This window comes from Equus przewalskii, chromosome 2 (assembly GCF_037783145.1).
Source record: "Equus przewalskii isolate Varuska chromosome 2, EquPr2, whole genome shotgun sequence".
Lineage (NCBI taxonomy): Eukaryota > Metazoa > Chordata > Mammalia > Perissodactyla > Equidae > Equus > Equus przewalskii.
This window is the reverse complement of record NC_091832.1, coordinates 57,215,070-57,242,781: the sequence shown is the minus strand read 5'-3', so window position 1 is coordinate 57,242,781 and position 27,712 is coordinate 57,215,070. Positions and strand designations below refer to the sequence as shown.

Below are 27,712 nucleotides of genomic sequence, written 5' to 3'. Positions count from 1 at the left end.
TTTATTAACCATTTGCTCAGTAGAAGTTTAATGGAGAAATATCTGTTTAAAACAATCAGTCAAAAAGAACAGCTCTTTTACAAACAAGTTATGGCAGTGACGAGTCAAAACCCCAGGCTTGGTTTCCTGTTCCTTTAACCCACCCCTAGAAGGGGGAAGAGGCAGGTGAGAAGGAATGATGGGGCTGTTTAAATGTTAGCTGGGGGAATTACAAAAATACACTCTGATGTAGCAACAGGGGTGTCGTGAAACATGCCATGGGCGGGGGGCGGGGGGAAGACAACCAGACAGGAGCTTCTGCGCCCTGCGGGTGGAGACCTGGAGGCAAAGCCTGCCTCAGTGCCTTGGGGAAGAGGGAATCCTGGTACCCGGCTGGCAGGTCTGGGGCTGGAGACATGCTGTTTTGGGGATCACCCGGACACCTGGGGAGACAGAAATGATTAAAATGGCAAACCTGATAGTTTTCCTGACCCTTCACTCCTATTGGCCCTCGTGACCGAGCAATGGAAAGGAGGCAAGGAAAAGCTACCAACTGAATGGATAGCCCCTGAAGCAGCAAGAAGGGTTCCCTCACTCCCTCTACACGCCTGCTCTCCCTGGCCCTGAGTCCACTGGCAGGACTGAGGGTCAAGGTGGGGTCTGTGGGCTGGGCCTTGGGATGCATGGCATAGGCCCCCTGCCCAGAAACAGTTTTCTTGTCCCTGGCATTTGGAACTCATGTGTAGTAATTCATTTCCCGAGGCTAAATAGCCTCCTCATACTGCGAGTGCTCTGTAAGCCTGGTTTCACTAATTCCTCACCATGAATGAACCTGTTCACTTCCCACTGTCTGGAAGGGTCAGGGCTCAGGGCAGCAGAAGAGAGGACAGCGGTATAGGGACAGCAAATACCGAGACCAGTGTGCCCTTTTCACAGATCAGTCTAGGACTAGTCCTGAACCCCAATGCTCCTCCTAGCCAGGACATCATTACACTTCCCAAATAGGGTTCTTTATCCCATTCCCGTGGTAGGGAGCCCCATTCCCTCCAGCCTTGTAAGTATACATTGGTATTGGCTATCTCAGAAGTCCACAACAGCTCTGGCAACAGGAGGCCCCCAGGATGGGGAAATCTCAAGCCAGTGTAGGGCTGGTTGGGGTGTGTGTAGGTGAATAGAGGTAGGGTTTAAGCTGCCCGATACGGACTCGTAAATATATATCCATATCAGAACTCAGCAACCATGAGTATGTGGAGAGAAGAAGTAGAGATGGTTGCAGGAGAAAGGAGAGCAACCAATAATATCTGAATGAGCTGGTTAATGTTTCCAATGTTTCCATCAAGAACTTTCCAGTTTTGTTTCAGTGCCTTTCAGTTGGAAGCTTAATAGAAGAATTAGAAAAACCAATTTCCTGAGTAGGGGTTCAAATAGTTTTTAAAAAAGTAAATTGATTGCGCCTAATGTGACTGATTTTAAACTGTCTTTAGGTAAAGAAAATGTTTGCAGTTCAGATTTAGACATGAGCTTCAATGTTCCTTAAGAGCCACTTTAAAGAAAAATGTCTTTAAGATTCGAAATAATTAAATCCATGTTATTTCTGAAAGATTTGCTCGTGGGTACTGCACAGATACGGCTTAGGAAGAAACAGAATGCTTGTTAAGGTTCCAAGAGCATGACTTCAAAACCAGTGCAGGTTAATTCAGCGCCTTTGTAGATTAGTCATTCTGCTAAAATAAACACAGCAGCCTTCTCCCTACAACTTAATACATATGTCCATATTTGGCAATGGGCCTTTTGCAAACAAGCTGGCCTACCTGCAAAGAGTGACGTGGGCTGCCTCTGTGCTGAAGTGTGGGTGCCAAAGATTAACACATGTATTAATATACTTTAAAGGAAGATTATCAACGATCTGGCTACCTTTCTTGTATGGGAAACAAAAATAAAAGCGCACATGCAGACTTTTTTCTTTTATGCGTCTGAGTCAGGGGAAAGCCTCACTTGGGGAATGTTTTGGGAATGTTTTTGACCAACTGATTCGTTCTTTCTGTTCGGGTGAGTTTCTAGACTGTTTAAGGCAGAGGCATGAGACTCTGCAGATAATCATATTCCCGTATATGAGTTAAGGCACGTATGCTCGATGGTTGGGATTTTCTTAGATTTTTAGGACATTCCACTATACTAGCTCCCTATGCCACTCAAAGTTATGTATGGGTTGATGGGCTGAGGAAAGTCGAGTTTGTAATGACTGGGCAATAAATTAGGGTCTTTGAGGTTTAGTATCTGAAATGTAATACAGATGCATGAGTAAGCATGCCCATGGGGGCAAGAACAGACCAGAAAGGACAGAGGAATAAGGGCAAACAAGCAAACAAAACCGAAACAAAAATGGCACCTGGAAAGAAGCAAAAAGTGAGGAAGGATAATGATCCCTTAGTCCCTATTCTAAAAGCTGCCAGGTCAGTTGGCCTAAATTCTCAAAGCCTTACTCAGCGATGATGCCATCGACTGCAAGGAATCAGTTCATCTCTGGCAAGGCGGTAGGATGGGCAAATGATGAGGGGAAGAAAGAAAAGCAGAAAGTGTAACTCCAGGTCCTAATGAGAACTCCTTGACTGGAGAGGAGTGGGGAAGTTTAATGGTTTTCATGGAATCCAGTCACCTCGAAATATAGGAGGGAATGGGGGATAGCCAAGCTGTCTTTGAAGGTAAAATAGTAATATCACGGCCACAGAAATCAGGCTCTTTGCAAATGGCTACGGGTAGGTCCAGCTCTTGGTTCTTAGAGAGAACGTCTCTGAGGAAAGGTGAGCTGAATGGTTGTTACGGCAACCAGATACGAGGACTGGTCCACTGAACTGTCCCCATAGTAACTAAGCTCCTGGAGAGCTATAAAGGAATTAGTTATCTTAACATACTACTATTATCCCCATGGTAACCAGTCTCTAAATGGCAGTGGTCAGCCTCAAGGAGCAATCCTAGGAAAATCTTTGCTCCCTAGAGAAAGGGTGGGCATAAGGCGGGGAGGTGAGTTTACCTCCCAGGCCGCCCAGGAGCTGAACACCTTGAGGTGGTGTGGGGTCCGTGTATGTGTTTGGGGGCTAATGTGCTTCCAGTTCTGGGAGGAAGGCTAAGACAGTGGGGATAAGAGTTTTCTTCTTGCCCCCAGCTCATTCGTGCTCAACTCACTCATGGGTTGAAGTGGACGGTGCAGCTGGGAGGGGCTCCCCTTCCGGCTACGCATTACCATTCTGGTGCAGGGTGCGCCGGCGCTGGCTGGACTGCATACTCAGGACCAGGTACTGCCTCATGAACTCACTGAACCGCTTCTGGTTGGCCAACTTCCGGGCAGACTTCCGGGCCCCAGTGAATCCCCCGAACCTCTTCTGCAGCTGCTTCTGCTCCATCTCTCCAGCCTCATCCATGCCAGGCTCTGTCCCTTTCTGCACTTGGAACAGGCTCCTGATGCGAGGCATTCTCTTCAGATGCATCTCGGAGGCTCTTGGCTGGTAAAGAGCAGCCACCACATGCTCTGACTCAGCAGAGCTGAGTTGCCTGGAGCCCCTGCCCATGACCTTGGTGCATGGAGTCCAGAGAGGGCTGGCCAAGACCTTCCCTTCACACTCAAGGATGCACACCTGCAAAGACAGAGGTGGGAGGAAGGATAAAGACCAGTGATGTCTATTAGTCCAAGGCAATGAGAAGATAAAGTCCCTCTATCATCTATGTCTGTAATGCAAGCACTTCTGAGGCATCTCAAGTACCATGCAGCAGTTTTACATGTGGTTTGTTAGGTTCATAGAATTTCAGAGTTGGAAGGAAACAGAAAACTATCTGGTCCAGCTCCACCATTTCACAAATGAAGAAACCTGGGGCTCAGAGAGGTGAGGTTAACTTACCCTAGGTGACACAGCAAGTTAATGCAGAATGAGAGCACCAAAATTGCACCCAGTTATAGCCTTTTTTGGGCTTTTGGAGCCAAACACAGCTTGTGAGGGTCCCCCATAAGGATGGATTTTATTTTGCTCTTTTATCAGGCTTGGGGGAGGTCAGATTGACTGAAGAAATTGGGCATGTCAAAGTGTGTAGTTAAATCTGCATGGTTATTTGAAGGTCACCAGGTAAAGATCAACCTTGGTGGTGTTAGTTCTTCACCCTACATACACTATTCATCATCATCTGTGCATGATTTATAGAAAGTGAGGGTCAAGGGTCTAGGCGGGTTGGACAATCTGGTTCCAGATGAGGAAGAGGGACCATGAGATGCAATCCAGTAGACTCGCCAGGCTCCTGGGAACTTGTGACGCTGCTCTGCCTCTCCAGGTGTCTCCCACTTCTCGTCTAGACCACCAGCCTGACCACGATGTTTCCCCATCCCCTTCTGACTGGTCGTGACCTGGGCCCCACCGTCTCACATTCTTGTCTCTGATTTGGTCTCCTGGAAGCCTCTGACTCCAACTTTTCTTCCTATTTACTGGTTTGGCTTTACCCCAAATGCTCCTCTCTGTGTTTCTGACCTTAACCAGATGAAAATCCTACTTCAGCCTGACCTTGCCGCCATGGGCAGCATGAAGCTGCAGGGTCTTTTCTCAAACCTTGGAACTCTTGCCTGGCTTAAGGACACCAGGAGTTACTGCTCTCTGTGGCACATGAGAAGACTGGTGTGTGTGCCCCATAGCCCCTATCTGGGGGTCAAAAACACTCAGCCAGGTGTTCAGGGTGGCACAGATGCTCTACTGGCAAGTTTCTAACCTGATCCCTAACCAAGGAGTGAGATGTGCATGCAGCTTAAATCACAGACCTCACAGGCTGTTCCACCAAACTCTAGAAAGATCTCCTTCAATCCTACTTCTCCTGCAAGGCTTTGCCACCCTTGACCCTGACCCCCTTTTGTCACTGCCAGGCTTCTCCAAGATGTGATGTGCACTTACGCCTCTACCTCAGCATCTTCCACTTTCTCCTCAACTTGAAGTATGCTTCCCACCCTCATCCACGCCACTAACTTTGCCTTCTTGAGGACCACCAGTGACTTCCCAGTCACGGGACCTAATGGTCCTGCTTAGCCCTCATTCTCCTTGACCCTGCAGCATTTGGCAATGCAGACAACACCCTCTAGAAAGTTCTCTTTCTGATATTTCACTCACATCTCAGACTTGGTGCTCCTTCCTCCTGTGTTCCTAAGATTCTGACTTTAAACTTCTTCTCCGCTCTCCTTACAATCTGCCCCTTGGTGACTTTGTTCATTTCTGTGATTTTGGTCATCACTTTCTCAGGGTATCCCAGGTCTATATGTCCAGCATCTGATATCTCCTGAACTTCAGACTCTGATCTCCATCTGGAATCCCCATCAAATTGCCTGACCAGCACTTTAAGTGAAATTTGTTAAGAATGAAGTCCACCTTCCCTTCTGGGGCAGAGGCTGCCAGTTGCCCATTCCATACTCATCTCCCCTCTTCCTTACTAACAGAATGCTTGTTTTCTTCCTGAAGGCCACACGTATGTTTCCCAACCTCCTTTGTAGCCAGAGGTGGCCAAACACATATAAATGGAAGTGACCAGGTGGGACTTCCGGGAAACTAGGGGGCTGACTTAGCTAGGAAGAACATCGTTCCACTTCCTCCAGCCTCCTGCTTAGAATGTGGACATTTTGGCTGGTGCTCAATTGGCAATCTTGAAACCAAGAGGTGACTCAGAGGATAGAAGCCATATGAGGATGGCAGCCATTTACAGGTAAAGCAGAAAGAGAATGAATCTGGGACATTGGTGATGGAGTGGAGTTGTTATTCCAGCCCTGGACTGCCTGCCTCCCAACTTTTTTATGAGAAATCAAATTTGTCATATTTAAGCCACTGTTACTTTAGGTTTTTGTTACTAGCAGGTGAATTTGCTTCTTATCTGATATACTTTCCCCACCCCAAGTCTGCCTTTCTGCTCAGTCTCTGTGTGTCTGTCTCTGAGTGTCACCTTATTCCCCAGTTGACTTGGGTTTAGAATATCTGGGCATATCCTCAGCGTCTCCCTCCTCCCAACTCCCATTATGCCATCCAACCAGTATGTAAGCCTGCCCCTCCTTTCCATCCCCTCTGCCTAAGTACCTCTTAGGGTGCAGTGGCTTCCTAACTGATCGCCCCATCTCTGACCCCAGCTGCTGGCAGAATAGTCTTCCAGAAGAATAGATCTAGTCACATCATTACTAGCCCACAACTGTCCAATATTTTGTCTTTGTCCAAAAAACAACTCCAGACCCCTGAGTGGAGCATTCAAGTACCTCCGCCATCTGGTCTTAGCCCATCTTTCAGTCTTATTTCTGATTCCTCCTCACTGCACCCCTACCCCTGGCCCTGCCATGCCTTTTCTCACTATGTTCCCGCTGGGAATGACCTCTTCCATCCATCCTTTGGGGCCAGCCAAGCTCCAGAGTGACTCCTCTATGACACCTTCTTCTAGTTCCCTGGCCAGAATTGCTCTCTCCTGCCTCTGTGTTCCCACAGAACTTTGTATTGCTGTTGTGGAAATTTATGTGGTTAATATAATTATAATACCTCACAAGGCAGATTATGGCAAATTAGAGACCTCATCTTACTCATGCTAAGATCATTTACAGGAATCTTCTGCATCTAGTAAATAGTGGGGTTTCAACAGAGATTTGTCAACCTGAGTCGAATCAATTAAGAAGTCACCTTATGCTTAGCTAAGTGTGAAAAAGAGAAAATTCTTTTAAAAAAGAAAAAGGACGAGAAAGAGAATCTCCGAAAGAACAGGAGTTTCAGCTTATTGCAATGGGAACTCGCCCCATCCCCCGCCCCAGCACTTGGTAAAGGCTTCTGATGTCATACTTGTCACCCTGTACAACTCTCTGTTTACCTGATTACTTGTCTTTCGCATTAGACCAGGGTTCCCAACCTTTTGTGGGTCATGAACTCTTTTGAGAATCTAAAGAAAGCTATGGACCCACCCTTTCACCATATAAATGCACACTCATGTCAAATGTGCATACAATTTTAGAATGTTCATAGATCTGCTTTTCTTTTCTTCTTCTTCTCCTCTAAGCCCTCCAGTACATAGTTGTATATTCTAGTTGTAGGTCCTTCTAGTTCTACTATGTGGGACGCCGCCTCAGCATGGCTTGATGAGCGGCGATAGGTCCGTGCCCAGGATCCTAACTGGCAAAACCCTGGGCCTGTGAAACAGAGCACGTGAACTTAATCACTCGGCCATGGGGCTGGCCAAGGGCTCATAGATTTATAAAACCATGGACTCCAGGCTAAGGACCTCTTTACTTGGCTGTAAGTTGTGCTGTAGGGAGAGTCTATATGCATTCCAGCCACCTAATACCTGGGATATGAAGTGGAGACCATACTGAGGATGAGAAATGGAATCAACAGGAGAAAGGATGGGATCTGCAGCTGAAGTCACCCACTAGCCATACTGGGAACCAGCCCCAACTCTTCTTGTGTAGCAGCAAAGCGTTGCATAGAATGCTAGCACTAGGAGGACCCTTAGGCAACACCTGGTTCAATGGCTCCTACACCTGGGTGTGAATCCAAATCACCTGCAGAACTTTAAAAAACACAGAATTTCAAAACCCAGCTAAATCCCTGAGGAATAGAACCACAGTTTAAAACATTTTTACAAAGTTCAGGTAATTCTGAAATTTGCCTAGGTTTGGAAGTCACTGATGTAGTCCATGTTTGCATCTTACGAGGAGGTTTAGTAATGTGTCCAAAACTACACTGTTAGAAAACAGTATAACCCGAACAAGAACTCAAAAGTTTCGAGTCCCAACCCAGGACATCTCCTACTCAGTGTCCTCTGTGTGCTTGCAATACGGATTAATGGAAATTAACGAGAGAATAAGGATCCTGAGACAAAAGGTAAGGTTCTGATGGGAAAGTTGCTCATTTTCTGCTGGACCAGAGAAGAGAAAGAGACAGTATCCGATGGGAATACCACTTACCTTCACTGGTAAGGCTTCCAAGGAGCACCCTCTGCCAAGCCCACCTGCTAGCCAGAGGCGGTGGTTTTGGCACCTACTGATACTCAAGCTGTGGCTGTTCTGAGCAAGTCTTTTCCGTTTGGATTTTTCTCGGAGATGCTGGCAGAACTAACACATCATCGGTGCCAACTCGGCAGAGGTACATAGAGAAACCGCTTTTTCACACTCACAATGTCACTGGATATGAAAGAATCGTGGGCAACTTCCATAGATGAAGAGGGCGGACTTTTGAACAACGATAGCTGCAGACTGGAGTGTTCTTTAAGAATCACTACTGAAGCTTGTTAGAATGCAAAGTCTTAGCCCACACCCCTGGAGATTCCGAGTCAGAAGCCAAGGGTGGGGCCCAGGAATTTGCATTTGTAGCAAGCACCCCCAGGTGATTCTGAAGCTGGACAACGCTGAGAAATTCTGCTTTGGAACAAGCTCTGAGGAGGAAGAAGCCATCATGGAACGCAGTGGTCAGAGATTCTTCCAAAGGGTCACTGGGGTCTGTACTTAGCCTTCTCCTAAAACACTTTGAAGAAAATCACGTAGAACCAATCTGTAGTATGTTATTTCAGATAATTATCCTATTGGGTTATTATTCTATAGCAGTGGGTGCGATTTTGCCCCCTTGGGGACATTTGGCAGTCTGGTGACATTTTTGGTTGTCACATGGTGGGCATGGGGGATGCTACTGCAGAGGCCACGGGTGCTGGTAAACATCCTGCAATGCACGATAGCCCCCCCACACAACAAAGAGTTATCCAGCCCAAAATGTCCACGGTGGTGAGTCTGAGAAACCCTACTCTACAGAGTCAACGAGAAAGCAGGAGAGCAGGGTAGCACTGGGAAATCCAGTAGAAGTGTAGAATTTTGGAGCTGAAATGGACCTTTGCACAATCGGTCCAATCTTTGCAGAATTGGAGCCCCCAATGCTTGTTGAGTTGTTCCTCTCCTTCAATTTACAGGAACAGGTGGAAGTTGTTAAACCTGGAGGCTATTAGATCTGTGAGCCCCTGGGTTTCTAAGCCCAGATGGTAATTAGATTGTGTGTCAATCCGAGAAAATGAAATTCTGTGATCAAACCAGATGCATAGCCTGTATGGAGACTTGACATACTGTTTAGATGAATTAGGTACTAACAAAATCATCTCAACTTTCGATTTAGGAGAAAATTTTGGGCAAATATGAGGAATCCAAATTCACAAGAGCATTTGTAGCACCAGATGGACATGTGAGCTTAATGCGTAACCCTGTGGTCTGAGGGACCCAGCAGCCTCTTTACAGAGATGGGTTAATGGTCTATTAAGTAAGCTGAACACATTTTCACAGCCCACGCTGATGGCATTGCTATATTAAGCCAGGGTTCGGGTGAGCATCTGGAAGTCTCAGATTGGTGCCAAATTGATCTGTAAAGCTGGGCTTGTGGAGAAACTGAGCAAAGGGCCATTTGGATGTCTGGGATCAAAGATTAGGGAAACAGGCACAGGAACCCTTAGGAAGGAGCAGAAGAAGGTCACTGAGATTGCCAAGTTTCTGCTACTAAAGAATGAAACCACTTCTGACCAAGAGAGATTTGGGAGCTGTTTCCTTCAAGAGGTGCTGCTAGAATGCCCAAGGGCTGACACGAACAGGCCAGCAGATGAATAGTGCAAAAGAAAAACGTGTAAGGAACTCCTACTGCCAATCAACCACTGAGTTTTCACATAATGAAGATAGAAAGCGTGAGCAGAAGTTGTTCTTTTGCTATTAATAGAGCTTTAAGAAGTTTTAAATAAATTTCCACAGATCTTTCTTGGGGGTTACCTTCTGCTTTGTCTCTACAGCAAATCAGTGAATCTAGTTTCTTCTACTTAAGCTGATGGGGTAAGTACCATCCATATTTAGGTGAAAGCCCAGGACATTGCAGTGGGTTTGGGTGTGTGAGTCATTTACTGACCAAAATTATAGTCTAACAAAAAGCCAGCCATACTTGGACCATACCTAATCGACCTGGAGTGAGAAATAAAGAAATTCTTGATGAAGCCAAGGGTCCAGAGGGTTCTGGGAATAGCTCGGGCTTGCATAATTTCATGGAGGGATTGGGAAGGTGGCCTTGGCTGAAATATCTGAGTCCCCCCATCATTCACAGAGTGGACAGACCCAAGGATTGTGATATTTGGAGATGAGATGTGGTTGCCTACATTTTAGGCATTTCATAAAACTTTTAAAAATAGATTAAAAGTGAATACAAACTAGAAACCAAACAACCAGGCAGCCAGGTCCCCAGGGGGTCAGCAGGCACTGTGAGGGGTTCATCCTTCACTGTGAGGCTATAACTGGCCATTTTCTAACTTGTTTCAAAGAAGTAACTCACAGTGTTAAACCCAGAGATTTAAGATGCTATGGAGAAATGGAAACATGGTCCAAATTCTTTACTGGTTTCCAAAGACACCAACGTAAAAATCTCTGCAGTGTCTGCCGTGGATGTACATACCTATCGGAGATGAAAGTTCTTGCAATTTTACCGTTTCCACAGGACATGCCTATTGAGCACTTCTCTGTACCACAGACTGTGCTACACGCTGGGATCCCCAGAACCATCAGAAAAGGAAGCGTGCACCTAATGGTGAGAGATGGACTAGCAAATACAAGTATCTGCAGAGCACAAAGGATGGAGAGGCTGGCTCTATTGGGGGCAGGTGGAGAATCAGCAAAGTGTTCTTGTAAGAGGTGAAACTTAATGTTGGTTTTGAAGGATGAGGGGGATTTATTAGCTGAGGGAGGAGGGAGAGGCTCGCACAAGATGGCAGGGCTAGTTCCAGGAGCAGAGGGAAGGCCAGGAAAGGAAGGCGAGATTTCCTGGGAAGTGTGGAAAGTGATTGGAGCCCAGGAGAGAGGAAGGGAGGAGTGTACCTTTGGGAGTTCTGTGTCACCTGAGGGGAGCCAAAGGCCTGGGATATGGGTATGGCATCTCAGAGGGAGAGAGTACATAGAGGTAAGAAGCAGGAAATCTTGGAGATCACTTATGTTTAGTGGGTAGGGAGAGGAACAGGAGCCCCACAGGAGGCAGCAAAAGGAGAGTCAGAATGGAGAAGAGAGCCAGGCAAGTTTGCCAAGAGAGGGCAAGGAGCAAATCAGTCCCAGGATTCAGTGGTTAGGAGTTGCTGGTGACTTCCAAGAGAGCAGTGAGTGAGTCAAAGTTGCAATCTTTCAAGAAACATGACAACGAAGGGAAGGAAAGAGCAAGCGGCGGAAGGGGAAAAGGAAGGAGAATGCTCAGCAGGAAAATCAAGGGTACAAAGGAAGGAGGAGGAAGAAGGGGCAGGAGCACAGACGGGAGGCAGGTGGGGAGGACAAAGACAGAGCCCAGGGTGGCGGTAAGGAGGCTGGAAAGAATTTGTACTTGTTGGGCTCCGTCTTCTCAGTACAAGGCAACCCAAGGTCATGGCGTCCAAGGGGCTGGGAAGGTCACTAGTGCTTAACAATCAGGGGTGATGTTTGTTCCAAAGAGAAGTCGGAGCCAGTGCAGGAAGAGCTTGGTGTTTGGGTCTGTCGGGGCTGTGTCTGCTCATCCTTAGAGCGTTAGCCCAACACAAATGCTTGGTTTCTATATTTGTACATTTGCCTTAAGGAACAGTAGTTACTTTTGGTTGTTTTTAAAGGTTGAGGAGTTTGAAACATGGCATCTTTTGAAAAAAGTTTATCAGACTATAAAGAAAAAATAATTGTTGTATTGGATTCGATAGGAGAGGAGTAACTATTTAGACGGAAATGAAAGCAGTTGAGAAAGTAGCTTATTTAATGAAAAGAAATTTAATGCAGGACTTGCACCTCAAATTCAAAATTTAAAATATAAGCGGGCATTTAGGCATTTATTGTAGAGTTATCTATAATATCAAAAAATGGAGGGCAACATACATACTCAACAGGAGGGAAATGGTTAAATTATACTATATTCATAGAAAGAAATTACTTAAAATAATGTTTAATAACACAGGAAAATTATCCTGATATAATGTAGCAAGTGAAAAAACTGGGATTCTTCCTCTAGTGAGTTTAAAGGTGATTTTAATTTTCATTTTTTATACTTCTGTGAATTCGCTAAATTCTCTAAAATGCGTATACATTATTTTAATAATGAGAACAAAATGGCAGCATGGGCAGGTCTTCATTTGAATGTGGTAAAGTGGAAAGATGACGGGGTTTGTGTTCAGAAAATGCTCAAGTCCTGCGTCTGTTTCCTGCTGATCACATGACACCGGGTGAGTCACATGACCTCTAGGTGAGGCCTTAGTTTCTCATTCTGGATCTGCTCTGGCGGAGGGAGAGAGGAGAAGACAGCGATGCTCCCAGACCTACCCCAAGGCTGAAGCTGTTGAGAGCTGGGTGGAGCTTCTCTCTGCAGGCCAGGCAGTCCTTCTGGCAGCTGCTGGACACGCTGGAGAAGAGGCTGAGCAGCAGGAGGTCACAAAGCAGGATTTTCATGGTGCAGGAGCCGGGAGCCAGTTGCTAAAACACAAGCGAGGGTGGGTGGCAGTTAGAACAGCCATTCTGTGTGGGCCAGTAGGGGCTGGGGGCCCTCGCACAGGGGATGCAAGAAAGATACTCTTTGGAGGGGACGGTGTGAGGGCCCGAGATTCACCTCCCAGGAGGAAATGGATTGTCAAGGGCACAGGTGGTCTGCTCCTGCAGCCAGGCCTAATGGTCATGCAGGGACTAGTGTCTGGGCTCCTGGGGAGAGCACACCTCTGCGATTCCTGCCACCCAGCTGGCCTTGACATGCACGAGTGATTCCGGGGAGCTAAAGGCCTCACTTCGCAGCTTACCAGTGTGTGACCTTAAGACAACCTTTCCAAGTCTCAGTTTTCATAGCTATAAAAGGGGAATAGTGGTCCCTGCCTTGTCACAGGGCTGTTGCAAAGATGAGATGAGATCCGCAAGGAAAGTTTTGTAAAGTGCCTTGCAAGAGTGAGATGCGTCAAACATGAGATTTACGAGTGACTCATGTACCTTGTCTCATCCTCCCCAGCCCCGACCAGGAGTGACCCACGTCCCAGAATGTGCTCTTCCTGGAGGCTTCTGCCACGTTGCTTGTCCATTTCCCCTGCTAGATGTGAGCTAGCTTCCTGAGCACACGGCCAGTGCTATGTTCACCTTGCTCGTCCACGCAAAACACAGAACAAGGTGTGTGGAGTTATTTATTGAAAAATGAACAAAGAAACTATTCTAAGGGGATAGCTCTAATGATGACTAGTTAGTTAGCTCAGTAGTTTATATTCTTTGTGCAGGATGGCCTGAAAGATGCACAGTTTTTCCTCTTCCTCTTTACATTTATCCTGTGATCAAGCCTCCTGGATCAGAAAGCTATTTCGTTGGACTGCATCATTTTGGGTCCTGTAGAACCATCTTTACTTGGAGGATTTAGAGAAAAGGGGAACAAGGGAACTTTCTAGACATGTTGTGAACATTCTTGATTGGGCTGTAGGTCACAGGGGTGTATACATTTGCCAAAAACTATTGAATTGTACATTTAAATTCTGTGCATTTCACTGTACGTAAATTTTACTGAAAAAAAAAGAGTTCAGTGTAGGAAAACAAAAATAATTGCCTTGATGGCTTTTTCACCAGACTATACTGAGAAAAGTATAAGCTTTGCTGCTCAAATGCAGTGTGTGAGCAGCATCATCAGCATCACTTGGCATCTTGGTAGAAATGCAGACTTTCGGGCCCTACCCTAGAACCACTGATTCTAGATCTGTGTTTTTTAGCCAGATCCTCAGGTGATTTGTGCAGATGCTGAAGTTTGAGAAGCACTGGTAGAAGATGGATGTGAAATGGAGCAAGTCAATAGGAGGAGGAAGGGGATGCTGCAGTTGAGGTCACCCAGTGGCCATATGGAGAGACCACCCCAGCTCTTGTGCATCATCTAAGGATTTCATACCAAGAGGATGTCGACTAGCATATGCTCAATCAGTGTTTAAGTCAATGAGGTGACATTTGAGATGGGTTTTGAATGACGAGTAACAGTTTGCCAAGAGGACAAGGAAGGGGGCATCTGAGAGACTCAGGAAGCAGCCTTTTCAAAGGCATAGAGGAGTCAGAACCATAGCCTGTGAGGGGATAGGGAGCGGGCTGGTGTGCTGGGGCCACCTGCCTGCACTCCCTAAGGGAAGCCCCCTGCCAAAAGAGAGGCTTGATCCAGAGGAATGGGGTCTGCTTTGCCATCCTGAAGGGTTTGAGCTTTACCCTACAGGTTATGAGAGTCCCAGGCTGAGGAACATGAGCATCTATACAAATGAATATATCTCAAACGCAGTTTTTCTTCTCTATCCCGAGGGCCAGTACCTTACTTGAGATTTATTGCCTTGGGTACTGTGATAGCCTCCTAATTAGTCTGCCTAATGATCTGGCTTCCCACCAAGCCTTCTCCAAATTGGATGATGTCACTTCTCACTTAAAATAATTCTATAACCCGCGTTGGGACTCAGCATTGCTCCTGCTCACTTCTCTAGCTTCGTCTCCCATCACTCGCCCTTGTGCCTCCTCTCGTCCTAGTGAAGCATGTATAATTCCCAGCTCTATTGGGTCCTTAATGCCTTGGTGAAAGGACTTCTTGGTACTTGCTCTTCCTTCTGCCCAGAACGTCTGTCTCTAACTGATACTTCATACACACCTCAAGACTTATGCCCTCTGGGAAGCCATCTCCAATCCTGGTCTGCGTTAGATGAATCTCCTCTGCTTCTACAGCATTGGGATGCAGCACATCCTAGCCAGAAGCAGGGGAGGCTCAGGGGCCTGCCTGTCAACCAGGCACAACACATCTTTGTCACAGAGTTGTCATGATTAGCATTTTCTCATCTGCTCGTCACTACAGACTGCCTGGGTTCACATCCCAGGTCTGCAACTCAACCTCTGTTTCTCATCTGTAAAAATGGGACAGTAATAGGACCTATCTCTTGTGACGATTAATGGGTTAATGTTTGAAGGAGTTAAAATGGCACCTGGCACATGGCAAGTACTATAGAAAAGCAAGAGCCCACACAGAGCCTTCACTCTATAACTCCATCACTGTCTCTCGCAGGGCACTGATCACGCTGCACGGTAAGCTTGGACTATGTGTCTATTTCCCCTACTGGCTGTGACTTCCTGAAGGGCAGAGATCACGTTCTATGGTCCTCTGTCTTTCTGTCACCCAGCACAGGGCACTTAGAAGATGCTAAAAATGTTTGATAAATGACAGTGGAGTATCTCAGGAGCCATCATCCTTCTCCTTAGCAAGTGTAGGGTTGAGGAGTGTCTAGGAGCCTCTGCCTCATTGGGGGGCCGGGATGCTCATAGCATGGGAGCCACTTCAGGACCTATGTCACTGACAAAGCTTCCATTAGCTAATTGTTCAGTTCAAGAAGGGAGGCATATGAACTAGTTTTGTTTCAGGGCAAGGCAAGATGCCATCCTAAGCTGAACTTCCACATGTGTTACAAACGGCGGTGAGGCATGGTTGGAATAGTTCTATATGCTAAGTTTGTACAGGTTAATTAGGTGTTGGTAGACAAGCTATGGAAGCTCATCACCACTTACAGGTCCATTTTTTTGGGTGAAGAAGATTTGCCCTGAGCTAACATCTGTGCCAATACTCCTCTATTTTGTATGTGGGATGCCTCCACAGCATGGCTGACGAGTGGAGTAGGTCTGAGCCCGGGACCCTCATCCGCAAACCTGGGCTTCCGAAGGAGAGTGCGCGGAACTTTACCCACTCGGCAATGGAGCCAGCCCCCTCTTACAGGTTCTTTTGAAGAGAAAATGAATCTTGAGTTCCAAACAGCCACCATATAAGCAAATGTCTTAAATTTAGGACTACCTTAATAAGCCTTTTGTTTACATTGAGAATTGCCTTTATATTTCTTATTCTACTGACTTTCAGTTTTTCTAGTCAGGAGACATTTTTGTAGAATTTGTCCCGAATGGCATGGCTGTGCTCTTTACGGCCACATGATGGCAGTGCCTGTATGTCACAGAAGAAAGGGAAGGAGAGGAGAAGAGACTGCTGCCTTTCCTTCCTAATACAAAATCGCAATCCAGAAGGTTTGCGTAGGCTGAGCTGATAAGTGGTGACAGATGTTAATGAAATGCTCTCTGGCTGAGGTTTTTCGTGAACTTCATTAACCGGGGCAACTTGCACTTTTGGGAAATGTTTGCTGGATTGACTGATACTTGTTATCTCAAATTCTGGGTAAACGGGTTTTTAGGGTGAGGTGAAGAAAGAAAATGAACTCCTGGGACATTTAGCATGTGTTCGATTTGGTAGCCTTCTTGCATGTAAAATGTGGGCCTTCTTTGGTTTGGCACTAGTCCATGGCACGCCTCTCCTCCACTTTCCCACCTCGCTCCCTCTCTAGCTCCCACCCCTCACTTTTAACAGGTGACCCCACCCATTATTTAAAAACCATCCATACTCAATGCTATTCATTCTCCTCTGCAATTCAAAGAATCCTTAGAACGGGAATGACAGCACAGTCCTATCTCACTGGCGGTTTGTGATATTTAAATGAGATTAATATAAACGAAAGCTCAAAATATATGTAATTATCTTTAAAAAGAGGACAACATTTTGTACTTTTGGATGCTCCTCGCAACACTTGATATGGTTGTGTTCTAGGTTAGGTTAGATTTGGAAGTTTATTGAAAACTCAATGGAAGTTTTTCATTTTTAAGAAGTCTTGACAACATCTATGTGCTTTTTTTGTTGCTTTGTCTATAAGTTAATGCCAATTAAGGTGAAAGCGAGTAATTAGTTAATTCACGGGTTATATTTATGTTTGATCTTTACACTTTGTGACTTTGGGCAAGTATTTCCCCTCTGAGAGCTTCAGTCTTCTCTACTGCAAACTGGGGGTAACAACAGGTTTTTGTTGTTGTTGTTTATTGTACGATACTGACCATCAGTAAATAAAACTTCCCTGAACGTGTTTGAATTTTATGGCTTGCATTTCACTGGTGAGCCAAGCTCAGCTAACACTTCTATAATCTGGACATCTCGTACTGAATAAAGAAACGTTTAATTACCTTTTAGTTCGGTAATGACACCTCATAAATCTAATTGTGCCTCACTGTTTATAAATTATAAACATACCACTGTGTTTCAGCCTTAATCTATTTGCATGTAATCTTGCTTCTAAGGGCAATATAATTCGTTGTTTATCTGTTTGGAGAATTACGTATGAAGCTTTAGCTGAAGCTAAAAGTTAATTGAGTTTTGTCTTATTACCTATGAGAGAGCCTGTAATTTTGGTGTTTTTAGTGGTGAAGGGAAGAGGAGCAGACTTCCCGCTAGAGGTATGTGCGTCCCCATCCTTCTCATCAACCACATGTGTAGATAGTGTTCTTTACAGGTTACAAAAGATTTTTATATCCACATACAACCCTATATCTAGGGTTAATATTATCCCCCTTTTGAGATGAACGTAAGTTCGTAGAGGTTAGGCAACTTGCCAAGATCATCCAGCTTATAAACAGCAGAGCCCTGACTCAAACTCAGGTATTTTGATGCCAAATCGTATGTTCTGGGAAACTAAACTCCCTATACTGGTGCTGCTTTGAAAGGCTGGCAAATTCTGGTGGAATCTCATTGAGACTGTCTCTTTGTATTTAATAGTAACTATTTAGAGTACTATGTGCCAGGCACTGGGCTAGCTGCTTTAGCATCCATCCTGTGGGGTAAATGCTATTATCCCCATTTTACAGTTTAGAAGACTGAGGCTTGACGGAGGAGAGAGAACTTAGAGTGGCAGCCCTGAGACAAACCCATCTGATTTCCAGGCTCATGCTTTCAATGGTCTCTGCAGTTATCTGGCAGTCTTTGCGTGGGTGAATTCATTCTAAGGACCTCCTTTTGATCTGAACTCTGGGCTTCCTGCTCCTCTGATAGCAATCTCTTTATTTTTATTGTTGCCTCTCCCCAGTTCAGAGGAAGTTTTCATTGCCCACCAGCACGGGGGTTTGTCTTTCACACGCCTCATTTCTTTGACCCGTTGCAGATAGGCCTCCTACACAGAGCTGTTACTTCTTCAGGAGCTATTACTGAGGGAGGCCTCTTGAGTTTCTTTTCCTCCTCTGACTAATACACTTACGTTGAAAAAGGTCCCTCTTCTGCTCTAAATTTCCACCTGGAAGGAGGGAATGGGCTTAGAGGAGGTGGAGGCCAAAGCAAGTTCCCTCCACAGACCAGGTAGGCCTGGTGCCGGGCAGCGCTGAACGAGCGGGAGCCCTGAGAGAGAAACGGGAGTCCCAGCTGCTAGCTCGGGCTCTGTCGCTACCCGGGGCATCTTGAGCAAGGCCCCTTCTTTCTCTGGGCCTCAGTTTCTCCTTCTCCAAAAGGAGGCAGTTGGAGGAGATAGTTAATATTTTTGATTTTATAAGTGGCCAGATATTTGTGATTTCCTGGTAAAGGGAAGCAAGAAGGAAGGAGGGAAGAGGGAGCGAGGATGAGGGTTTCACGAGCAAGCAGCTTCAGGGCAGCACAGGGCAGAGGCCAGGAGAGCAGGCCAGCTGGGGGCTCAGGCGAGGGCCTGGAGGGGCCACAGATACATCTCCTCTCAGGCTGCCACAAAGAAAGAGTGGAAATGTATCACTCTTAACCTTGATCTTCTGCTCAAAGCCAACGGGTCCACATATCCTGTTAAAATGGATTTTTAAAAGCTTTTATTTACTTTTATAATAAAATCACTCAACGTTCTTTTCAAAAAGATTAGAAAATACAGAGGAGCAAAAGAGCCATGGATCTAGACCAATAATCTTCACGCTTCTTTAACTGTATACCTCCAGCAATCAGCTTTCAGCACAAATTCCCAATTTATTTATTTGTAGGTTGTATACATTATAAAACCAACTAGAGTGCAAATTAAGAAAGAGAACAACATGAAAAAGCCTCGATTTCCTGAAGTCTGGTGGATCGTCGGGCACCCACGTCCCTTCTGGGCACCACTGGCCTAGACTTGCTAACATCTAGTGACGACACTGACGGTGAGTTCTGAGGAAGCTGAGGACAGTCTGACGGGTCTGTCTTCCCAGCTGTCAGCACTGCGCGGCTCCTATCAGGAATGCCACACACGTTTCTTGGCTGAATGAATGAAAAGCTGAATGGGGAGTGGGGGCGGGGAAGTGCGGAGACAAGTGAGAGAAGAGGGGCGGTTGGCTCTGAGCTGTGGTGGAAGGCAGAGCCCTGGATGGTGTATGTGTGATCCACCAAAATTTTCACGAGACCCAGGACTCCTCGGAGGCAAGCTCTCCACTTCCCCGCCAAGCCAGGGCATTCAGAGCTGGCCATGCTGCGTTTCTGCCATGCCGACGCAGCAGCCAGTATTTGAAAAACCACAGGACACATGGAAAGTCAAGACTGAATGTGATTGTAGCCTAACTAGGGAATTGCCCAGAAAATCAGGTTGGCCCTCAAATTGGAGTGCCCCAAATCTCACAGCTAGTTTGTGGTTAGAAGGAAATCTTCATGTTAGATAGAGGGAACACCTATAGACATTTAAATAAAAGTGTTTAGAAAATCCAGTTTGCCTAATGAGTTCCCAACCATTCAGGCCACTGCAAGCTGTTGTCACGATGACTCCTTTTTTCTGAGAAGGGCCCATCCCGCCCTCCCCCCCCCCAGCCCCGCCAGGATATCTGATAGGGAGCTCCATCCAGACCAGAAAAGAAGATTTCAAAGATTCCTTCCTGGGCTCTGGGCCCTGTAGGCTGGGGGATGAGGCTCAGTGAACCACGTTGATAAAACCATAGGACGCTTACCCTAAACCTCACATCTCTACCCCGCGTGTGTGTGTGTGCGCGCGTGTGCGTATGTGTATTAGCACCATGTAGACAAGTTGAGCTCACTGCCTGGCACACAGTAGGTTCAATAAATGGCAATTCCTTTGCCCACCTTTTGTGCCTTTGTCCCAGTAGCCCCCTCCCTCTCCAAAGCCCTTGACCCATCCAAGTTCTACCTCCTTTTCTGCCCCACTAGAATCCTCGGAACCTGAAGCCAGCGCTCCTTCCCCCGAGTTCCTCCAGCACCCGCTGTCTGGACGACGCCCGTTAGGACTTAATTACACCCAGGCTTGCCTGGTCCTCTAATTGTTTCACTGTTTGTGTTGCCCCACCCCCACTCCATTAGTTTGTAAGCACCCCCGACCCGAAGCGGGAGAGGCGCTGAAGCAGGGAAGACGGGACTCAGTCTTCTCTCTGCCAGCCCTGAAGAAATTACTTAACCTCTCAGCTTCAGTCTCCTCGACTGCAACACGGAGATAATGACACCACCTCCCAGGGCTGCCGCCGGGGATAATGGGTGTGAAAGCGCTAAGATGTAAATCGTTGTACGAATGTAAAGGGCTGTTATTATCACCTCTGTTGAATCCCCCCGAAGCCCCCGCGCGCCTCCCCTGCTTGGTGGAGTGTAGATGATAAACACCTGATTGATTGAATACAGACTAGCTTTGTGACAGCTCCTGTCGTAGGCTCCAGAGAGCACGGGTTGGAGCCTAATGCTGCAATTACTCCCTTCATTCACAAGGCAAAATCTCCTGCATTTTCTAAATCCCCGAGTACCCTCAGCCTTCAGCTGATAAAGCAGGGGCTACGGCCCTGCAGAGAACAAAATTGCACCCCGAAGCCGCCCCCAGGCTGCACCACAGCGCCCTCGAGGGTCAGTACATGGAACCGTGAAGGCTGCTCCTTTATAAGGCAGCGCTTGAAACCCTCCCCTACAGAAGACCCAGCAAGCCCAAATGGACGCTAATCCTTTTTGTTAAAGGTATCACACCATCAGTGGAAGTGTATCGAATATTTCCCTGCCACACTTTATAAATGTGAAAAAGGAGCGTGCGTGCAGCAGCCACCCACAGGCAGTGAGAAAGAGCAGCAATTTCTTTGGAAGGTTTTGATAAGAAGCCAGGCAGTTACTTTTCCCCTCTATGTTGAAAACTCTGGTTTAGGCTTGCTGGCGAATGCCGTGCAAAGCTCATCTTTTGTTCATCTGCCGAACAATGTTATTGGTTATAATTGGGGCAATTATGGGCTGCTCGAGGAAGCGAAACACAGATGTTTAAGCCCAGGATCAGGGTATTCAAGTCCAAAGCAGCTTGCTTTAAATAGTCCATTTCCCTCATCATCCTGCCTTACTTGAAATTCCCCTAGAACTTGCCCATGTTCAGAGTGAAATGGGGGGAGAAGGGGATGGGTAATGGAGGGAGGGGAAGCAAGACATGAAGGGAGAGAGATGCACAAAGAGAGGGAGAAAGAGAAGGAGGCTGAGGAAGAGCAAGAGAGAGTTTGGATGACTTCTGAACGTATTCCACCCGGGCAGAGACCGTCAGGTGGGAGAGATGGGGAGGAGGAGAAAGATGCAGAGAAAGATAATAGACCTCCAAATAACTCAGGGTCTGGGAACCAAGGTCATCCCTGCAGAAATCGATGTGGAATTCACACACAGCGACCGCACTCAGCAGTGTGCTGGTGGAGCACAACACCCCGGGTGCGACTTGTCCCCACCTCATTATTAGCAATTTCTATTCGATTCCCTCAGGATTAAAAACCTAAATCCAAATTAAGTTCAGTCATACATTGAAAACCAGCCTGAACACACTATGCGGGAAGGAAAGAGGAAGTCAGCCACAGAGAAATCACTCACAAGGGTGCCAGGGGTGGGGGGCATCCCGAGGGCTGCCCTGAAAGGCAAGCCCCCCCCTTCAAGTGCCTACCCCTCCTCTGAGCTCACTCCTACAGCCACCTTTCCTCAACAGATAGCAATGACAAAGTAGGTGCCTCATCTGGGGAATCAAAACTTTTCCTCATCTCCAAGTTCAGCTCTTTCTTCTTCTGCATCTCCCTTTAGGAGGAAAAACCTCAACCCTCCCCCTGCCACTCCCCATCCGAGCCCTGAAAATAAAATGAATGAAGAAATAATCTCACAGGAGGCCTGGAGCAGCCTGGATCCACACTGGACAAAGGACAGAGGCTGCGGCCAGCGCCCCGGCTGCCCTGCTCCTTCCCGGGGCTCCCGGCAGTCTGTCTTGGGGCTGGGGTTTGCATGCAGTTGCCTACCTGAGAGCTGTCAGTAGCCGGCTCCTTCGGATGTGAGGCTGGGTTCTCGTATCAGCCACACCAGCATATATATCCTCCCCGGCACACACACAGCCCTCCCCTTCCCTGCCCACCTCGATGACACATCCACACACTGACCCCCTTAATCAAGCCAACGGCAGAGCCTACAATCCTTCCTGGCCGCTGCTGCCCCCCAGCTCTGTGCTCAGACCTGTGACATCCCACCCTCCCCATCAGTCCACTCTCAAGCCTGCTTTACCTGGGCTCCGTTCAGCCAGGATCCCACAGCTGCTTCCCTTTGCTTCCAGAGGCACCCGAGGACTGACGGGGAGCTCTGGCAAGTCAGTCAGAAAAAAGACTCCTGGTGACAGTGGTGAGGCAGACCCCAGCCCTGGAGTCTCCTTGAGCAACCTTTTTGCCTGAAGAGTAAAGAATAGGAATCAGGCAGAAGGAGAGGGAGCTCACACCCGGCTGCCACAGGCACGGAGAAGTCCAGAGCTGAGCTGAGTCAAGCCCCTTCCTATTGTCGTTGCCCCACAGGCAGCAACAACTAGGCCACTCGGGAGTGGCTCCACCTGCCACAGGCCAGGTCAGGAGGCGTCTCATTGGTGCCTGCAGCATGGCACAATGTAAAATGCTGAGACTTCACACTCAGAACGAAGTGTCTGAAATTCTGGCTCTGCCATCAGACCAAGTTGCTCCTCTTTGCGAACCTCAGGTCTTCCTTCTCTAAAATGGGTGTAATACCTCCCAGGATGGTTCTGAGCAGAAAAGCGAGATTCTGTTTGTATTTGAAACATATGAGACTTTTCATAAATGTGAGTTCTGCATGCTTTCTATCCTTTTTACATTAAACAATACCAGATGAATCTAAAAATCCCCCGTCAGCATCTCATGTCACATCAGAGCGCTTTTAAAGCTGCTGCTGTAACTTAGGGTGTCACAGCTAACTGCCTTAGAGTCTCAGAAGCTGCTGAAGACGCCCCTCGGCTCGCTGTGGAGCCTCCTTCCCTTCTCTGTGGGGGGTAGCTCACGGTCAGCCCAGGCAGGAATGTTAGCTTCTGCAGCGTCCTTGGGGGTCCTCCTTTCCTTGCCCTGGGAGAATTGTGCCATGACCTCCTCCTTGGCTCTCCCAAGAAGATCCAAAAATATTCCAGAATCTCAGGGTCTGAGTCTGGGTTGTCCAAGGGGCTGAAGTAAGTCTAGCTCTCTCATCGATCTGAGATGGGTGGAGAAAGATTTGAGAAAGCATCTGCTCTGACTGCTAATGGGTATGGGGATTCTTTTTGGGGTGACGGAAATGTTCTGGAATTAGAAAATGCTGATGGTTGCACAGCATAGTGAATATACTACAAGTCATTGAATTTTACACTTTAAGATAGCGAATTTTATGTTATACGAATTATATCTTAATGAAAAAATAGATGGAAAGCAAGCAAGCAAGCACCTGCCCCAGATTAAGAGCAACAAGTTTTAAGATTAAAACTTCCCTCCCATTTGTATTCACAGCCAAAGGGCCCAGGAGATCTGCACACCCATGATTTTCCACGTAGGTCTCTATTGCTCGAACCTTAACTCTTTGTTACCCCAGGTCAAAGCTCCCGCTTTGAACCTGAGAAGTCATCACGACTGTGGCAGTCTTGCCTCCTGATGTATGCTGGGGTCCCAGGCTGGAGCTTGATTGCCCCGTGTGGTGGCAGATGTTGCAGGTTCCCTACCTAATACCCAGTCCCCTGTTCTTCCTTACTAAACAGTACCCTTGATTTCCTTCTAGGTGGCAATGTGCTCCACCTAGAAGAAAATCAAAGCTACATTTGCCACCCTTCCTTGCAGCTAAGGGTAGCCAATGAAAGTCAATCTGCTAGTCATTGAGTGGGGCTTCTAGCAAAGCTCTTTTAAAGCGGGCCAATTCAGCTAGACAAGTCCTCTTCTTTGCCCTCCTTCCCCCTGCCTGGAGCATAAATGTGATGGCTGGAGCTATAGCAGCTATCTTGGATCGTGAAACAACTTTGAGGATGGAAGCCATGAGCTAAAGATGATGGAGCATAAAGATAAAAGGATTCTGGTAGTCATCTGGTCCCAAGATGACTATGGAGCTGCCATACCAATCCTGGATTTCCAAACTCCAATTTTTTTTTGAAGAGGAAAAACTCAAATATTTATTTCAAATATCAGTCAGGGTTCAGTTAGCTTTTGCTGCATAACAAGCCACACCATAGTAAGAAGCTTAACCAACAAACCATCTATCTGGCTTGTAATACCACAAATTGGCATTTTAGGCAGGGGTCAGCAGCACAGCTCTGGTCTCAGTTGGGCTCCCTCATCATTCTGCAGTCAGCTGCAGGTGGAGTCAGAGGTAGGTTGCCTGGCTGTCCGCTGGGGCACCTGCGTTCTCCTCCACGTGTTTTATCCCTCCCATGTCCCTCATGTCCCTTCAGCGGGCTGGTCTGGTGTGGTCTCAGAGCAAGGCTGAGGTGCGCGCACAAGCAAATACAGTCAAGCAGGGAAACAAGCCGAAGAGGGTAGCATTCCTTGAGGCCTAAGCCATTGCTTTTGCTGCATTTGTTGGCTAATGGCTGTCGCAAGGCCAGTCCAGAGCCAGGGTGGGTGGTGACTTTTCACAGGACAAAGGGGGTGGCTACAGAGAGGAGCCATTGATAACTTCAATCTACCGTGTTTCGCTTAAGCCACTTATTTGGATTCTCCGTTAACGCAGTAGAAAATCGTCTGAAATGATACACCTGCCTTTGAGCACCTAGTAATTCCTAGGGTGTTTGGTAGCTGAATACTTTTTCTTTCCTTGAGGGAAAGAAAAAGCAAGAGTGAAAAGTCACTTAACTTCTCTGAACTTTTTTCCTCATTTACCAAAGGGAAGAGTCAAACCGAATGACCTGGAAGTTCTCTTTGGGTTGAATGAGGCCACACGCTGTGGTCGGCTGTGTCCTGAAACACGTGGAGGGGGAGGCTGGAATGGACCCAGGAGGGTAGTTTACAACCACTGCTGGGTCGGGGAGAAGAACCTTGCCTCTCGGAAAAGCAAGAGGAAACTAGAAAGCACGCACTCGGTGTGGTGCTCACGCTGACTTACAGGCTTTTTCCTCAGCACTTGGCCCCTGACCCGTGGCACTGAGGTCCTCGGGCTTCCCCCAGGTGGCAGGTTGTAGAGCCGAGAGCTGCCTTCTGCTCTCCTGACTGACGGTATACATTTATTAAAGTCGTTGGGGAGGAACGGTCACACAGCCTCATTTCCAACAATTACGAGGCAGTGGAAGTTCACTGCTGCCCAGACTGGCTTGCCATCCTCTTGCAACGGAGAGGCTCCAGCGCGGGGGCTGCAAGAATTAGACTCCATTCACTTCTGACAGGTAAGTTTAGAGGCAGATTTAGAAGCTCTTAAAACAGCCACCAGGACATTTCAGCAAGAGGGAGTGCAAGGGGAAGAAGGCAGCCCTGGGTGGGCTCCCTCGCGGAGCCCCTTGAACCTCCAGCCACCCAGCAATTTTCCCCGTTCAGGTAGAGAGCATCTCACCATCAAGTGTTTGGCGGCTTGGAATTCGCTGATTGACTGTGGCGCCTCCAGCCAGTTGGTCTCCTTAGTAACCACGCCAGCAGGGTCCCAGCTGGAAAAGCTGCTGCTTATTTTCAAAGAGGGCAAACTCTCTCCACGTTTTAAAACACCTTAAATCGGAGCACAAACGGATTTTTGAAAGAGAGAGACACACGTGCTTCTGTACAACTTTGCTTCCAAAAATGGATGGGCTTTATGGGCGATTGAGGAAAGTTGAATTTTAGTGTTCTGTAAGAGCTGGGTTTTAAATGGAGAGTTAGGCAAATACAATTTCAAGGTGAACAGCCAATTATTGCCTTTGCAAGTGTAGGTTTTCCCTCCCAGAGTATCCAGCCACCTGCTGTGCTAGGTGACCTGAGATGAAAGGGAGCTGGACACAGGTGTGCTTGCCCTCGAGAAGCTAGCCTGGGCACAAGACGGATGCTAGCGAATGGTGGCCAGGACGGCGTGCACTGTAGTGGCTCTGACAATCAGGGAATTAGAAAGCACATAACCAGGTGCTAATTGTAAATCAGACTGGAAGTGAAAGAGAGAAGTTCGAGTCAGAAGGCAGAGATGACATGATGTTTCTCCTGTTTTTTGAAAAGAATGTTAGGATGCTGAGGATCATTACAGGTTCTGAGCGGGCAGCAGAGTGGCAGCTGGGCTTCACTGTGGGCAAATACAAGGATTGGGGGCTATGTTAGTCTGCACGGGCTGCCCTAACAAAGCCCCACAGGCTGGGCGGCTTCAACAGCAGACATTTGTTTTCTCACAGTTCTGGAGGCTGGAAGTCTGAGATCAAGGGTTAGGCTCTCTGGAGGCCTCTCTCCTTGGCTTGTAGAGGCCGTCTCCTCCCTGTATCCTCACATGGTCTTCCCTCTGTGTGTCTGTGTCCTGACCTCCTCTTCTTATAGGGACACCAGTCCTATTGGATTGGGGCCCACCCTAATAACCTTATTTAACCTTAATCACCTCTGTAGAGGGCCTATCTCCAAATACAGTCACATCCTGAAGTGCTGGGGTTAAGGCTTCAACATACAATTTTTTTTTGGTGGGAGGAGGGCGCAATTCAGCCTAGAATGGGGAAAATGATACTGTGCCCATCAAATCACGAGGATAAAACCCCAGAAAGGGAACTAAAGGTCACTATGAGCCACTGGGTGGCTAATGTGCACGGTGAGTTCCTTCTACCTCTGGGCCCAGACCCAGGCGTTGGTCTCCCCAGACACTAAGCTGACAATGTGCGTCCTGCTTTGCCATCGCCTCACAGAGTTCCTGAACACTCATGCAGTTCTCACGGCTCTGTCTGCAGAGTCCCCTCACCCCAGGAGGTGTGTCCTGAATCACAGAAACTTAAGGAATGCCATGCTCAGAATAAGAAGGCATCCAGCCACTCCTGATGCTTCAGATCGTGGTCCCTGAGAAGTTTTGTGGGATGGTGCAGTTTTTCCTCTGTGGGGTCAATATCTGAATGCTGGGAGGTGGCTCCAATATCCTTATTTTCCGTGACTTCCTTTACATAAATGTATGCTCCTCCTTCTGGATACAAACCCCTCTTCAGCTTGTCCTTCTGCTGGGTTAAGCACGAGTTCGAATGTGAGCTCATTTGTTTTCACATCTCTGCATCTTGGGAGGGACTCTGAGGTCTCTCTCTAGCTCAAATCTCCCCTTCTCTTCCGGTGCCGGATTCCCAGTGCCTTCAGGAGGTTCTTGTTCAGCTGTCACCTGGATGCCCACAAGGATGTTGCCATATTCCTCTTAGCTACCCCCATCAAAACTTCCAGTGTCGGCAATAACATTCTCACAGCCTACGTGTTCTAAACGGTCGTCTTCCTTCTCTCTCATTCCCTGTCCTTTGTATTCGGGGTGTTATCAAGCGGAATCGGTTCATCTTTATTGCCATTTGTCAGAGATCCCAGCTCTCCCTCTCTTTCTCTCTCTTCGATCTAATCCATATACAGCTGCTTGCCTGATAATTTTTAAATGACATTTTCATTTTGCTTCATTCGATACCTTGCTCCAAAATTATAATTTAAAGGCAAAGAATGATAGAGTTGCAAAGTAGTGGGGTGCACTGCGTCGCCATTAGACTTGAACCCTGAAGACCTGGATTTGAGTCCCGCCCTAGCCTCTCACCTGCC

The 27,712-nt window shown here is 47.3% G+C and overlaps 1 protein-coding gene across 6 annotated transcripts; it reads right to left on the bottom strand.

Moving 5' to 3' along the window:
* Window positions 1-25,693, bottom strand: PNOC (prepronociceptin). Of its 6 annotated transcripts, none has more exons than XM_070611374.1 (4): window positions 25,551-25,693; window positions 12,296-12,445; window positions 3,163-3,611; window positions 1-422 (listed from the first exon to the last, which is right to left on the bottom strand). In XM_070611374.1, the coding sequence occupies exons 1-3, from the start codon at window positions 25,551-25,553 to the stop codon at window positions 3,210-3,212; spliced, it is 555 nt and encodes a 184-aa protein (XP_070467475.1). In that variant the 5' UTR covers window positions 25,554-25,693; the 3' UTR covers window positions 1-422; window positions 3,163-3,209. The 6 variants fall into 6 exon arrangements, with proteins under 6 accessions (XP_070467475.1, XP_070467472.1, XP_008541122.2 ...); XM_070611371.1 differs by having other exon boundaries at window positions 3,221-3,611; window positions 25,551-25,662; XM_008542900.2 differs by lacking the exon at window positions 25,551-25,693 and adding an exon at window positions 22,281-22,859.
* Between the last annotated feature and the right edge of the window lie 2,019 nt (window positions 25,694-27,712).

What these genes read in the sequence shown, in the direction of transcription:
- PNOC (XM_070611371.1), bottom strand. An exon ending in TCAACAGCTTCAGCCTTGGG is followed by an intron (nt 3,612 to 12,295) that starts GTAGGTCTGGGA and finishes CTGTCTTTGCAG; the next exon opens with GTGTGCATCCTTGAGTGTGA. An exon ending in GCGCACCCTGCACCAGAATG is followed by an intron (nt 423 to 3,220) that starts GTAATGCGTAGC and finishes CTGTCTCCCCAG; the next exon opens with GTGTCCGGGTGATCCCCAAA.